At 47.2% G+C, this 13,485-nt stretch overlaps 1 protein-coding gene across 1 annotated transcript in view; it reads left to right on the top strand.

Annotated features, from left to right (window-relative positions):
- LOC110203184 (vascular endothelial growth factor receptor kdr-like) overlaps positions 1-13,485 on the top strand; it is a 220,866-nt gene that overhangs the window by 131,167 nt on the left and 76,214 nt on the right. Inside the window, 1 exon segment of the mRNA XM_078147996.1 lies at positions 2,996-3,116. Coding sequence (XP_078004122.1) covers positions 2,996-3,116 — 121 coding nt within the window.

Here is a 13,485-nt window from a genome sequence, read left to right as displayed (position 1 = left end):
TAGAAGAGAGCATAGTCAAATGGCTAGGAAGGGCCAGGGAACCCAGGAGCACTGCTAAATTGGCCAGCACCATCCTTCATTTGGAGACCGGCAGCCGCCCTCCCCTGATGTTAACAATCACAATTTATTAAATGTCCCAGTCTCATTTTTTTCTCATGACAGCCCCTCAGCATATTTCTCTGCCGTGAAGATAGATTGGCTACTTGCAATATGCTGAGAAATTAACCAGGGTTTGTTCTGGATGGTGGCCATAGATAGTGACCCCTATAAATCTGGCCTTTGATGCGCTGTCCTGCCTGTGTGGAGGGCTGGGGCTTTCCCAAAGAGCTCCCTCTTAAGCCTCCTGCTACTTCAAGATCCAGGCTGCCAAAGGGTTTTTCCCATGTCCCCCTTCCAAGTCCTACATTCCACCCAGAGAGAGAAGAGGGAGTACCAGGAGTGAAGTCTCCCCAGTTCTCATCTCCATTCTGATTTAGCAAGTTGGGGAGATGAGACACTCCCCTCCCTCAATAAATCAATTAAGCATTTATTAAGCACCTACTATGTGCCAAGCATTGTTCTGAGGATGCAAGGACTAGGACAATCACTGCCCTACAGGAATTCAGATTCTGTGGAAGGAGAGGGTGGAGTGAAGCCAGAACTTGTCATAGATATGGAAATACAAGCTATACAAAATAAACACTGATTTTTTGGGGGGTCAACCATTGAGGGAATCAGGAAAAGCCTCTTGAGGGAGATGGTGTTTGAGCTAAGCCCTGAGGAAACTAGGGATTCTGAGAGGGAAAAAAGGGAAAGCATTCCAGAGAGGGTGAACAGCTTGTGTAAAGGAACATAGTGTACAGAGAAGAGTGAACAAGGCTACTTTAGCTAGAACGAAGAGTATGGAAAGGGAAGGAAGAAGCATTTATTAAGCACCTCCTGTATGCCAGGTGCTGTACTAAGCACTTACAAGTGTGATCTCATTTGGTCATTTGAAGGAGAGTAAAATTTGATGTGGGGCAGCTAGGTGGCGCTGCGGTGGGTAGAGTTGGGGCCGGGAGTCAGAAAGACTCCTGTTCTTGAGTTTCAATCTGGCCTCAAACACTTACTAGCTGACCCTAGATAAGTCACTTCACCCTGTTTGCCTCAGTTTTCCTCATCTGTAAAATGAGCATGAGAAGGAAATGGCAAACCATTCCTGTATATTTACCAAGAAAACCCCAAATGGGGTCATGAAGAGTTGGACATGATTGAACAACAACAAAAAAATGCAATCCACCTAGAAAAGGCAGACTCGAGTCAGGTTGCAAAGAGCTTTAAATGCCAAGCTGAGAAATTTGTATTTGATCTTGGGTCGGTGGGGAGCCACTGACCTTTCTTGAGCAGAAGAATGACATGTTCAGATCTTAGCTTTAGAAGAGAAGGGAGAAACTTGAATCAAGGCCACTAGTTAGGAGGCTGTGGCCATAGTTGGGACAAGAGGACATGGGGTTTGGACTAGTGTGGTTGTGCTGTGCATAGAGAAAAGGACAGATAGAACCAGGGGAGAATAGGCAGAATTGCCAACCAAGGGTAAGGAACCTGTAGCCTTGAGGCCACATGTGGCCTTCTAGGTCCTCAGGTGCAGCCTTTTGACTGAGTCCAATTTTTACAGAACAAATTACTTTTATTAAGGGTATATGTTCTGCAAAGTTTGGATTCAGTCAAAGGTCCATACTTGAGGACCTAGAAGGCCACATGTGGCCTGCAGGTTCCCCACCCCTGGTACAGGCAATAGGGTACTGGGGTCAGCAAGACTTGGGTTCAGATCCTGCCTCAGATCAGAGGACTCTATCTAAATTGTCAGCTGGATAGAACACGAGTAGCTATCAAATTGAAGGCCCTCATTTTACAGAGGAGGAGACTGAGGCCCAGGAGGTTGAGTTACATGCCCAAGGTCATGCTGTTAGTATCTGAGGCAGAATTTGAACTCGGGTCTTTCTGACTCTACATACAGTGCCCTGTCCACCGAGCTATGATGCCTCCCTAGGAGACAATACCCTCCCCTCCTCAACCTGTTGAATTCCTCCCCAGCTGTTGAAATCTGGTTTTAATGCCATCTCCCACAGGAAGGCTGCCCTGAGCTCCTCTGCCCCTTGGATCTCATGTAGAATCTGGTTTGGACCTTGCATTCACTTATCATATACCACTGTGTTATTTGTGTTTGTGCAAATCTGAGCAGACCCAGGAAAGGGAAGAGACTTAACCTGGGTCACACATAGGACCTAAATCTAGAGCTGGAGGGGCCCTCAGAAGCCATCCAGTCCAATACACCCTCCTTTTACAGAAGAGGAAACTGAGGCCCAGGGCAGGGAAGGGATTTGCCCATGGTCAGACACAGGATCCTAGCTCTAGAAATATAAGAGACCTCAGAGGCCACCTAGGCCAATCCCTTCATTGGACAGAGGGGTAAACTGTCTGCCAGAGATAGGAAGAGATTTGCCCAAGTAGTAGAGCCAGGATTTGAACCCAGGTCTTTTAATTCCATATCCCACTCTCTCCACTGTATCACGGAATTGTTTGGGGCCCTATTCTTACAATTATAATTCATGAGTCTTGGGGCAGCTAGGTGGCACAGTGGATAGAGCACTGGCCCTGGATTCAGGAGGACCTGAGTTCAAATCCAGCCTCATACACATAACGCTTATTAGCTGTGTGACCCGGTAACCCCATTGCCTAGCCAAAAAAAAAAGAATTCATGAGTCTAATGGGCTATGCTGGGGGGTGGGACAGCCCTATCTGAGCCTGGGACCAGTGAAAGAGGAATGAGAAAGCTAGCCTGGTACAGGTAAGACCCCCCCCCCACCCCCACCCCCATCCCCTCACAGCAGGCCTACCCAGTTGCCACTTAACTGAAGTGAGATGAGGCCCGCATGCTGCATCTTCACTCAGGTGGCTTGAAGAGTCTGGTTCTAATGATGTGCTTAGTGAACAGTAACCATAACAAGACTGTAAATCCTTCCCTTCTTTTCCCCAGGTGCAGGGAACGAGGGAAGAGAATTGAGCTTTCCAAAGCTACTCTTGAAAAAGGCCTGTATGATGTCAACCAAATCCAGTCCATCGAGGAGACGATTATATCGAGTGGGGATAGGAACAAGGTACGTTTCCAATGGGGCGTGCTGGTGGTATTCGTGACCTCACGGCCTAGACATGAGCTGGGCCAGGCAGGGAGTGGCCTGAGCCCCACTTCCCAGGCACTGACACCAACAGTGAGTTGCTAACTTCTCACATTCCTACAATTCTCAAGGCCTGGGATCTGGGTTAAGTCTTGGCCATTTATAAACTTTGAGTTTTTTGGTGGTGATGTCGCCTTCCCCTTTTAAGAGCCCTCATCAGGGGCCTCAAGGGTCAAGCCTACCCTGGAGCCTTGAGAACATACAAACTGTGTGTCCACATCCTGGGATGCTTGCTGTGGCCATGGCTGCTCTTAGGGGGACATGGAATCTTGGGTGCTGGGGAGTTGTGGGGCATGGTAATTGTAAGTAGCTTTTTTTGGGGGTCAAATGGTTGCAAAAGAGGCAACCATACAATCATATAGCATAGAATTTCAAAGAACTTAGAGGTCATGCAGTCCAGTACCTTCCCTGCCACTTGCATCCACTATGTAACATTTTTAAGAAATCCCTCCCCAGAAAGCCAGGTAGCAGAAAAACCCCACCATGGAGCCTCTAGCCTCCAGCCCTCCAATCTGAATGGGCAAGGAAAGGGTGATGGGGACATTGGTTTGGGTGAGACCTAGAGGGTGGAGAATGATTGGTTGGTCTGGGGTGCTGTGAGGGTACAGAGAGAGTCTGAGATGGGTAAGTAGGAGACCTGAGGGTGACCCCCAGCTATCTGGTACTTTATGCAGGAGCCCCGTGGCCTTTCCAACTTGCAGGGAGGGTGTCTCACTTAAGCTTTAGCTGACTACAGATCCCCTTTTAGCATCCCCATCAATCTGGACATCCAGTGAAGGGGGCTTACTACCTCCTCAGGCAGTTTATTCCATTCTGAGACATCTCACATTGCCAAGGAGTTTTTCCTGACACTGACCCCAAAACGAGTCTCTTGGACACTTTCATGCATTTCTCCTGGCTCAGCCCTCTGAGACCAAGGTAAACAAGGCCTGTAATAATGGCTGATCAAGGGGACAGCTATGTGGTGCGGTGGATAGAGCACCAGCCCTGGAGTCAGGAGGACCTGAGTTCAAATCCGGCCTCAGACCAAACACTTGACACTTACTAGCTGTGTGACCCTGGGCAAGTCACTTAACCCCAACTGCCTAAAAATAAAATAAAATAAATAAAATAAATAATGGCTGATCAGAGAGATTTAAGGATTGTATCAGGTGAGGTCAGATCAGCAAATCCTTGAAGGCTTCCTGAAGGAGGTGACAGTGGGCATGGGCTGTGAAAGATAGAGATGGATTCAAAGCTTTAGAGGAAGGAAAAAGACAAGCATTTATTAAGCACCTGCTGTGTGCCAGGCACTGTGCTAAGTAAGTACTTTTACAAATATGATCTCATTTGATCCTCACAACAGCCAGGAGAGGGAGGTGCTGTTATTATCCTCATTTTACAGTTGAGGAAACTGAGGCAGACAGAGGTGAAGTGACTTGCCCAGCATCGTACAGCTAGGAAGTGTCTGAGGTCAAATCTGAACTCAAGTCTTCCTGACTCCAGGCCCAGCACTCTGTCCACTGCAGCACCACCTAGCCACAAAGGCTGCTGTGGTAGCTGCCATAACCTCTGGAGCTCCTTACCACCGCGTAGCCACGGCTGTGAGTTCCATCTTCTACAAGTCGGGTGTCTCCACTCTGTTCTGTTCTCACATACTCACCAATTGATGCCCTGTTAGTCCCATTCAGCCTTCTCGGGTGGCTTGGGGCATCTCAACCCCCACTTTGCATTATAGCATTCTGAATCTCCAGCTGGAAGGGACCTAGGAGGTCAACCACCTCAACCTCTCATTTCACAGATGAGGAAACTGAGGCCCAGAGGAATGAAGTGGCTTATCCAAAGTCAGACATGGGGCACTGGATCTTGAGTTGAAAAGGCCTTCATAAAATGGGGAAAGGGGTGGACTATTGTGATTTCTGAGGCTGCTCCCAGCTCAAAATCCTGCAGGAGAGGAAATCTCCCTGAGAACACAGGAAAGGAAAAGGACAGGTATTATAGCTATTTTTCACACAAGAGGAAACTGAGGTAGGAAAGAGGGATGTACTTGGCCAAGGCCCAGTGGTAAGTCTGGTTAACGGCCTCCCCTTCCCCCCATTCTCTTTCTTGGGACTCCAGAGACCTGATACCTAGCAGCAAACACAGTCACATTGCCCTTTCCATTCATACCTGGAGTAATTGCCAGGCCCCAGGGCTAGTCTGATCAAATGCTGGGTTAACAGCTGCCCAGGGTTTGGAGCTACCTGGGACGCTCAGGCCATCTGGCATTTCTCAGGGAGGCTTTCATACCGTGAGTCTAATATAAAACAGACTAGGGAGTTGGGGGGTGGGGGTGACGGAGAGGGAGAGCAGGGAACCAGGCTGATCTGAACCTTTCACTCTTGCATTATACATTATCAGCAAAGCAGTATGGGTACATGCCACTGAGCTTGGGTGCCATTTAGGCCTGGGCTCTGCTTTAGAGAACAAGGATCTGGTGGCTGGAAGTGAGCTGTAGGAGATGAAATGACAGCCACCATGGGATTCCCATCCCTTGAAGCTATCCCAGAATCACAGGATGTCAGAGCTGGGAGGCCCCTTAGAACAGGGTCTCAGGTCTGAATGTCAGGATCTGACATTCCCTGTTCTAAGGTTCCACCCAGTTCTGACATTCTCTGTTCTAGGGCCCCTCCCAGCCCTGACCTTCTCTGTTCTAAGGCCCCTCCCAGCCCTGACCTTCTCTGTTCTAAGGGCCCTCCAAGCCTTGACCTTCTCTGTTCTAAGGCCCCTCCCAGCCCTGACCTTCTCTGTTCTAAGGGCCCTCCAAGCCTTGACCTTCTCTGTTCTAAGGCCCCTCCCAGCCCTGACCTTCTCTGTTCTAAGGGCCCTCCCAGCCTTGACCTTCTCTGTTCTAAGGGCCTTCCCAGCCCTGACCTTCTCTGTTCTAAGGCCCCTCCCAGCTGTGCAATGCTCTCACTCCTGGCATATGGATGTAGAAATAATTCTGAGGACGAGGCTCATTGCTAGCCACCCAATAGCCAAATTTTCATTTATGAAGGATGGCACCCTTCTCTCGTGCCCTCCCACAGGCTTCATCGTGGAGTGAAGGTAGCCCCTCGATTGTGTAAAATGTTTCAATGGGAACAATGTTAGGATGGCCTCTTCTCTGGAATCCCCAATCAACATTGCCAACAATTTGTTGTTTCAGACTAGGTGAATATTCTGTTCGTTCTGTGAATTTGAGGCATCCATGGATGAGGGCTGGGCTGGTCAGATATGGGGAACATGGCTGAATTGTTGTATGTCACTGTTGTGGTCTTCATGGGAATTGATTCTGGCAAATGCAACTCAATAGTGAAGGCCCCAAAGAACTTAACTCTGTGGACTATCCACTCAAAACTCAGAATGCAATAAATCAATGAACAGGCATTTAAGTATCGACTATTGATTGATCAGTCAATCAACAAGCATTTATTAGGCCCCTACTATGTACCAGGCAATGTTCCCTGGGGATATAATATAGTCCCTATCCTCAAAGACCTTACGTTCTAGGGAGGGGAGACAATATGAACACATGCAATTATTCACAAAATAAAGGGTCTGGAACTGTGATATAATTGGTATAAGGAATTCCCAGATGAGTAAACTCTCTCTACAAATACAGTTTAGCACCTTTTCTGCAAGCGCTGAGTGGTTAAGTGACTAGCTTAGGGTTGCACAGCCAGTATGTACCAGAGTGCTCAGAGAGGACTAGTACCTCTGATATGAGGGCTTGCCAAGTCCTTTTCAGGGCTGCTCATCCACCTTTGGTGTCTACCTGGCACCCAGCCCTCACCTGTGGCTCCAAGAAGCTGTAGCTTATGCAGCGACCACATCCCATCATCTCAGCAGATGGGCTAAACCAGGCTGAGGGTAACCGACAGGCCACAGACCCATCGGTGAGTTAGGGGAGTGTCTACCCCAAGTATGTGAAGACTTCCCCTGGTGGAATGGGCAGATGAGAACAATTTGTTCCAATGGCCATGAAGGTGGCTGAAGTAGGCACTATAGAGCTTGGTCAGGCATCAAAGATGCCAAGGTCATCCACTGCATCCCAAGCCAATGACAGCCATCCTGACTTTTGTCTTGCCACTAGACTTCAGTGACTCTGGAAGAGAGAGTGAGGCCAAGTTTGCAACTCTGCCTCACATAAATCCAGTGCACACACACGCACACCATAAATCAAGATATCACCCCGTAATGTCGTTGGTCCTCTTAGAGAAAGAAGGATGGGGGCAGCTAGGTGGCACAGTGGATAGAGTGCTGGCCCTGGAGTCAGGAGGACCTGAGTTCAAACCCAGCCTCAGACATTTGACAGGTACTAGCTGTGTGGCCCTGGGCAAGTGACTTAACCCCAATTGCCTTGCAAAAAAAGAAGAAAGAGAGAGAGAGAGAATGAAGAATGAAAAACAAGAGGCAAAACTCTAAGTTTTCCTGCCTCTGAGGTGACAACACTTACTACTATGGCACATTGGAATTTGGTGGGGGGAAGGTGGAGAAGTTCAGACTAGGCTTCGTGTAGATTGTGGTGCTTCAATAAGGAGCCAGAGTTTAAGAAAGCTGCCACCTGAAAAAAAAATAGAAAAGAAAAAGGGGCAGCTAGGTAGCGTAGTGGATAGAGCTGTGGCCTTGGAGTAAGGAGGACCTGAGTTCAAATCCAGCCTCAGACATTTGACACTTACTAGCTGTGTGACCCTGGGCAAGTCACTTAACCCCAATTTGCCTCACCAAAAGAAAAAAAAAGCTGCCACTTGTGGGGCAGAAGCATACTTGATAAAAATCAGATTTTCCAATTACTCAGTGATTTGTAGCTTAACAAAACAATCCCCACCCATTCTTTGATTCTTCCCCATATCACTGGAAGAAGGCAGAATAGATATTATTATCCCCATTTTCCAGATGATGAAACTGAGACCCCAAGAGACAAAGCGATCAGTCACGAAGCTAGCAAGTGTCAGAAGCAGGCTTACAAAGTATTTTCTTTAGAGCTTCCTTGTAAGAGAGTCAACATGAGGATTATTAGTCCCATTTTGCAGAGAAGGAAACAGGCACAGAGGAAGAAGTGAGCTGCCCAATTAGCATCACACCAGGGTGCCTAGCACAGTGTTAGCACACAGTAAGTGGCAGCACCAAGCCTAGAAACCCGATCTTCTGCCTTCAGATACTGTCCTCTTTCTACAGCCCTGACACTGTCTCCTTCCATGCCAAGGCAGGAGCTCTGTGATTATTTCAGGAATGAGCCAAAGAACCTGAATTTTCCCTTCCTCCTCCTCCTCTTCCTCTTCTATCCTATCCTAGTGACCTTTGCATGGTCCTTTCTCCTTTTCTCAGATCTGGAATCTTGGCCAATTTCAACAGGTCCCAGTCCCCAAGGGAGCCCCCTAGTCCTCCCTCTCTCCTTTCCTTCCTCCCTCCCTCCTTCAGCTGGACTCACTCAGATCTGACCCAGAGGCAACAGCTATCCACAGGACATGTCCCTTGATGAAAATGTATTCTTATTAAAAAGAAAAGCCAATGAGGCACAGCTCCGATTTCAGCCTGCATCCCCATTGTGTTCTGAGGCAAAGCTGTCAGCCTCCTTTTGGAAGCTTCGGGCTTAGCTAAGGTCCACTCCTCCACTTTTAGATGGTATCATTTTCCCCAAGCACCGAGGAAAACTGGTGACCTTCAGACTCTGGGTGTCCAGCCCGAAATAAATAGTCAAGGAAATTGACAATTTTAATCCCCGCATAGCTTGACAAGTCATTCATCTTGGCCTTGTCAAGCTGGGCCTGAGAATAATCAAGATGTGAGTGGCCTTTCTGGACCCCCCCTTATGAACTAGGAGAAGCTAAACTCACGCCATTTTCTCTGTTACTGGATACTTCCCTCCATGAAAAGGAAATCAAGGATTATCCAGCATCCTCCCTGCCCCCTACTTTAGAATTCTGCTTGGTTTACCAAAGGCTGAGTGACCCAAGTATGATGCTGGAATTCAATTGAAGAGTATTTATCAGATACCTATTCAATGGGAGGCACTGTTCTATGTGCTGGGGAAACTGAGGCAATAACAAAACAGCCCTTGCCCTTAAAGAGTTTCTGTTCATTCAAGGGCACTGAGAATACATAACACACCCAGAGTAAACAGGAAATAATTTTGGGAGTGGGAATGGAGGCAGGAACAAACAACTTGGGGGAATTGGGAAGGCCCATGGAGGGAAAGGAACATGAGATTTGGGGCTTTGTTGTTGTTCAGTCATTTTTCAGTCATGTCCATCTCTCTGTGACCTTATTTGGGGCTTGGCAAAGATACTGGAGTGGTTTGTCGTTTCCTTCTCCAACTCATTTGGCAGATAAGGAAACTGAGGCAAATAGGGTGAAATGACTTGCCCAGGGTCACACAGCTTGTAAGTGTCTGAGGACAAAGTTGAACTCAGGTCTTCCTGACTCCAGGCCCAGCGATCTATCCACTATGATACCTAACTGTCCAGATTTTGTGCTAAACAGGATTTTACTTTAGGGGACAATGTGGCTTCTCCTCTCTGAGCCTCAGTTTCCTTCTCTGTAAAACAACTCATAGAATCATAAATTTATAGATTTGGAGCTGAAAGGGACCTTAGAGGTAATTGAGAGCAACCCTCTTCACCTGTAAGATGGGGAAACTGAGGCCCATAGAGGTCAAGGGAGTAAATGGCAAAGCCAAGATTTGAACTCAGGTCTTCCAACTCCCAACCCAGAGGTCTATCCATTCTACAGCTCTTTCCTCCAATACTACAATACTTTTCCTAGCTACTGGGCTTTTGTCCCCATCAGCCACATATACGTGTGTATACGGCGACAATCCAAGGCCTACCACAAGGTGTTTGGGATGGCTCACCTCCGTGGCCTCCAGTCACACAGTAGGGAGAGAATGGCAGCTTTGGACTCCCAGGCACATTTCCTCTGCCTCCTCTCAAGGAAGGGCCCGCCGAGGGTTCGAAGGCAGTGAGTGGGCAGACAAGCTGGCTCCTGGAAGGAGTCAGAAGCTATCTCTGGGTCAGGTCACAAAGCACATGAAAGGGGCCCAGCTGTGCTTGCTCATGAGGAGGGAAGGAAGCCTTGGTGGGGCCCAGGCTTGGGGCCTCCTGACAGAGTTTAGAAGTGGGTGCAGAGAAGAGACTGCTGGGGTTGGAGTCAGAGGACCTGAGTTCAAATTCTGGCTCTACCAGTGAGCTGTGTTACCTTGGGCAAGTCACTTTTCTCTGGGCTACCAAGAGATTTGGACTAGGTAACTTCAAAGGCCCTTTCAGTTCTAAATCTGTGATCTTAGGAAGGAGAAAGGAATGAGTAGTAGGATGGAAAGGATATTGAGAAAGGGGACAGGGCTTTCCACTGTAGGAAGCCACTTCCTTTACTTAGGCCTCAGTTTCCCTCTCTGTAAAATGAGGTGATTGGCCTCAGCAGCCTCTGAGATCCCTTCAGCTCTCAAACCTCTGAGCCTATGTTCATTCAGCTCGGGCTCAGCATCCTGCTCTGTTTCCCAGCTGTGATTCCAATCACATGTGTCCTAAAACACCCAGTATAGACATCTGGAATGCAGCTTGGCCGCCTTGGCCCATTTTTAACATGTGTGTCTCTTTTCTCGGTGTCAGAACACTGCCCAGATAAACATATGAAATTGCTGGGGCAATCAATTTTGCCTCCCTCATTTCCAAGCCATGGTTTTATACCTGTTTGCGATCATTATTGGTGAGTGACTCGCCAGGCCACTGAGTTGGGGACCTGGGAAGGGCCATTGAGATTTGACCATCTGGCTTTGCAAGTCAGTCACTTTTTGCCTTCTGGGATGGTCTCAGTCTTCCAAGGGAGCCATCCTGGACAGCGTGGCATAGGCCCAGGCTCTGTGTCTGGTTTAGCCTCTAATTAGCCACATGCACTTGGGCAAGTCACTTCCTTTCTAACCTACAAGCTCCTTTGAGGATCCTAGAATAATAGATGTTGAGTTAGAAGGGGGCAGTCTGTCTACAAAAGAGGAAACTGAGGCTTGGGGAGAAGCAGCTGGTCCAAAATCACACAGAGCCTAGATGAGGAAAGGCACCTGAGCCAGGCCTTGAAGGAAGCTCAGAATTCTAAGGAGTAAAGATGGGGAGGTAGTATATCCCAGGCAAAGTCTTTGCAAAGGTAGAGGTAGTCAGGAGAGAGAATGTTGAGTCCTGGGAATGAGTAATAGATTGACTTGTTTAGTTAGACTATAGGGTACATTAAGGGGAATAATGTGGAATAAGTCTGCAAAGGTAGGTGGGAGCCAGGCGGTATTTCAATCCTCGAGAGAGCAGTGGCTCCCCTACTGGGGACAGGGAGTGAAATAGGCAGACCTATGTTTTAGGAATTATTCATTTGGCATCTGCCTGCAGGATGGATCAGAGATGGGTTCATATAATGAGTTTTAAAGTTTTCAAGGGACTTTCCATACATTATTTCACTGGGGCCTCCCAACAACCCTGGGAAGGAGGTACCTCTCTGGCTTCCTGGAACGGCCTCCTAACTGGCTACCCTCCAGCTTCTTCCCTCTCCAGACCATCCTCCACACAGCTGCTAAAGGATTTTCCTAAAGCATAGGTCTCACCATGCTACTGCCCTGCTCAAGAGGCCTCAGTGGCTCCCTGTTGTCTCTAGGATAAATATCAACTTTGGCTTTTAAAGCCGTCACCTCCTCACCCCAACCTATCTTTCTGGCCCCCCTCCCCCCTTGTGCACCCTGCCATCCAGACAAACTGACCTTCTCTCTGTCACTTACATGTGACGCTCCACTGGCCAATTTCTGTGCCTTTGGATCAAGTGTGTGCCATGTCTAGAACACACACATGCACGCCCTCCTTCCTCACCTCTCCTTCTGAGAAGTGTCTTCCAAGGCTCAGCTCCATGGGTTCTTCCCATAGATTCTCTCTTTTCCTTTAAGATGAAGCTCAGGCTTCATCTTCTGAATGAAACCTTTGTAAACATTCACCTTACACTTTGCTGATGCTCCCAACTGCTTGGGCCTTTCCTCCCAAACTACTTTGTATTCAGCTGTCTTGGATCGGTTCTTCTTGCGTTTATTCTCTGCACTTAGCTGTGCCCAGCGTCGTTTCCCCCAACATGATACAAACTCCCTGAGAGCAGGGATTGTTTCATTTCGGGGTGCTTATATCCCCAGAGCCTGGCACATAGCAGGCACTGAGCAGCTGCTCATTAATTGACCAGTCACTATAGGTATTAAGTCCTTTTTTTACAGGTGAGGAAACTGAGTCTCAGAGAGGTTAGCAACTCATCTGTAGTCATGGCTAGTATGTGCCAGGGGCAGGATTGGGAATAGGAATCTTCTTGACTTTGGGCCTACCTTCCTCCCTCCTCCTTAGAGAGCACACTCATCTTCATACCTGTTAAAGCTAACCCTAAGAAGAGAAGTGTCCAGCTGCAAATCCTGTGCCCTTGTCAATATCTTCCTCCCTCCTTCTTTCCTTCCTTATTTCCTTCTTTCTTTCATTCTTTCCTTCCTTCCTCCTTTCTTTCTTTTTCTTTCTTTCTTCCTTCCTCCTTTCTTTTTCCTTCTTTTTCTTTCTTTCTTCCTTCCTTTCTTTCCTCATTTCTTCCTTCCTTCCTTTCTTTCTTCATTTCTTCCTTCCTTTCTTTTTTCTTTTCTTTCTTTCTTCCTTCCTTCCTCTTTTCTTTCTTTTTCCTTCCTTCCTTCCTTCCATTCTTCCTTCCATTCTTCCTTCCTTTCTTCATTTCTTCCTTCTTTTCCTTTTTTTCTTTTCTTTCTTTCTTTCTTTCTTTCTTTCTTTCTTCCTTCCTCCTTTCTTTCTTTTTCCTTCTTTCATTTCTTCCTTCCTTCCTTCCTTCCTTCCTTCCTTCCTTTCCTTCCTTCCTTCCATTCTTCCTTCCTTTCTTCCTTTCTTTCTTCATTTCTTCCTTCCTTTTTTCTTTCTTTTCTTTCTTTTCTTTCTTCCTTTCTTTTTTTTCTTTTCTTTCTTTCTTTCTTTTCTTTCTTTTCTTTTTCTTTCTTTCTTCTTTCTTTCTTTTCTTTTCTTTCTTTCTTTTCTTTCTTTCTTTCTTTCTTTCTTTCTTTCTTTCTTTCTTTCTTTCTTTCTTTCTTTTCTTTCTTTCTGTACAATTGGTCAATAGTCATTTCAAAGAAGTGTAGAAGAAATATTGTATGCCCAGGAATAGTGTGGGGGGAAAGAGCATTCTATGTGTTTGGAGATAAATCAGTCAATCAAGCAATAAGCATTTATTAATCACTTACAGTGTCCATACTGAGGATACAAAGACAAAAGGGAAATAGGCCCTGCTCCCA

This window comes from Phascolarctos cinereus, unplaced genomic scaffold (genome assembly GCF_003287225.1).
Source record: "Phascolarctos cinereus isolate Bilbo 61053 unplaced genomic scaffold, phaCin_HiC Scaffold_8;HRSCAF=390, whole genome shotgun sequence".
NCBI lineage: Eukaryota > Metazoa > Chordata > Mammalia > Diprotodontia > Phascolarctidae > Phascolarctos > Phascolarctos cinereus.
The sequence above is the reverse complement of the archived record's forward strand: the minus strand, read 5'-3'. Positions and strand labels throughout refer to the sequence as shown.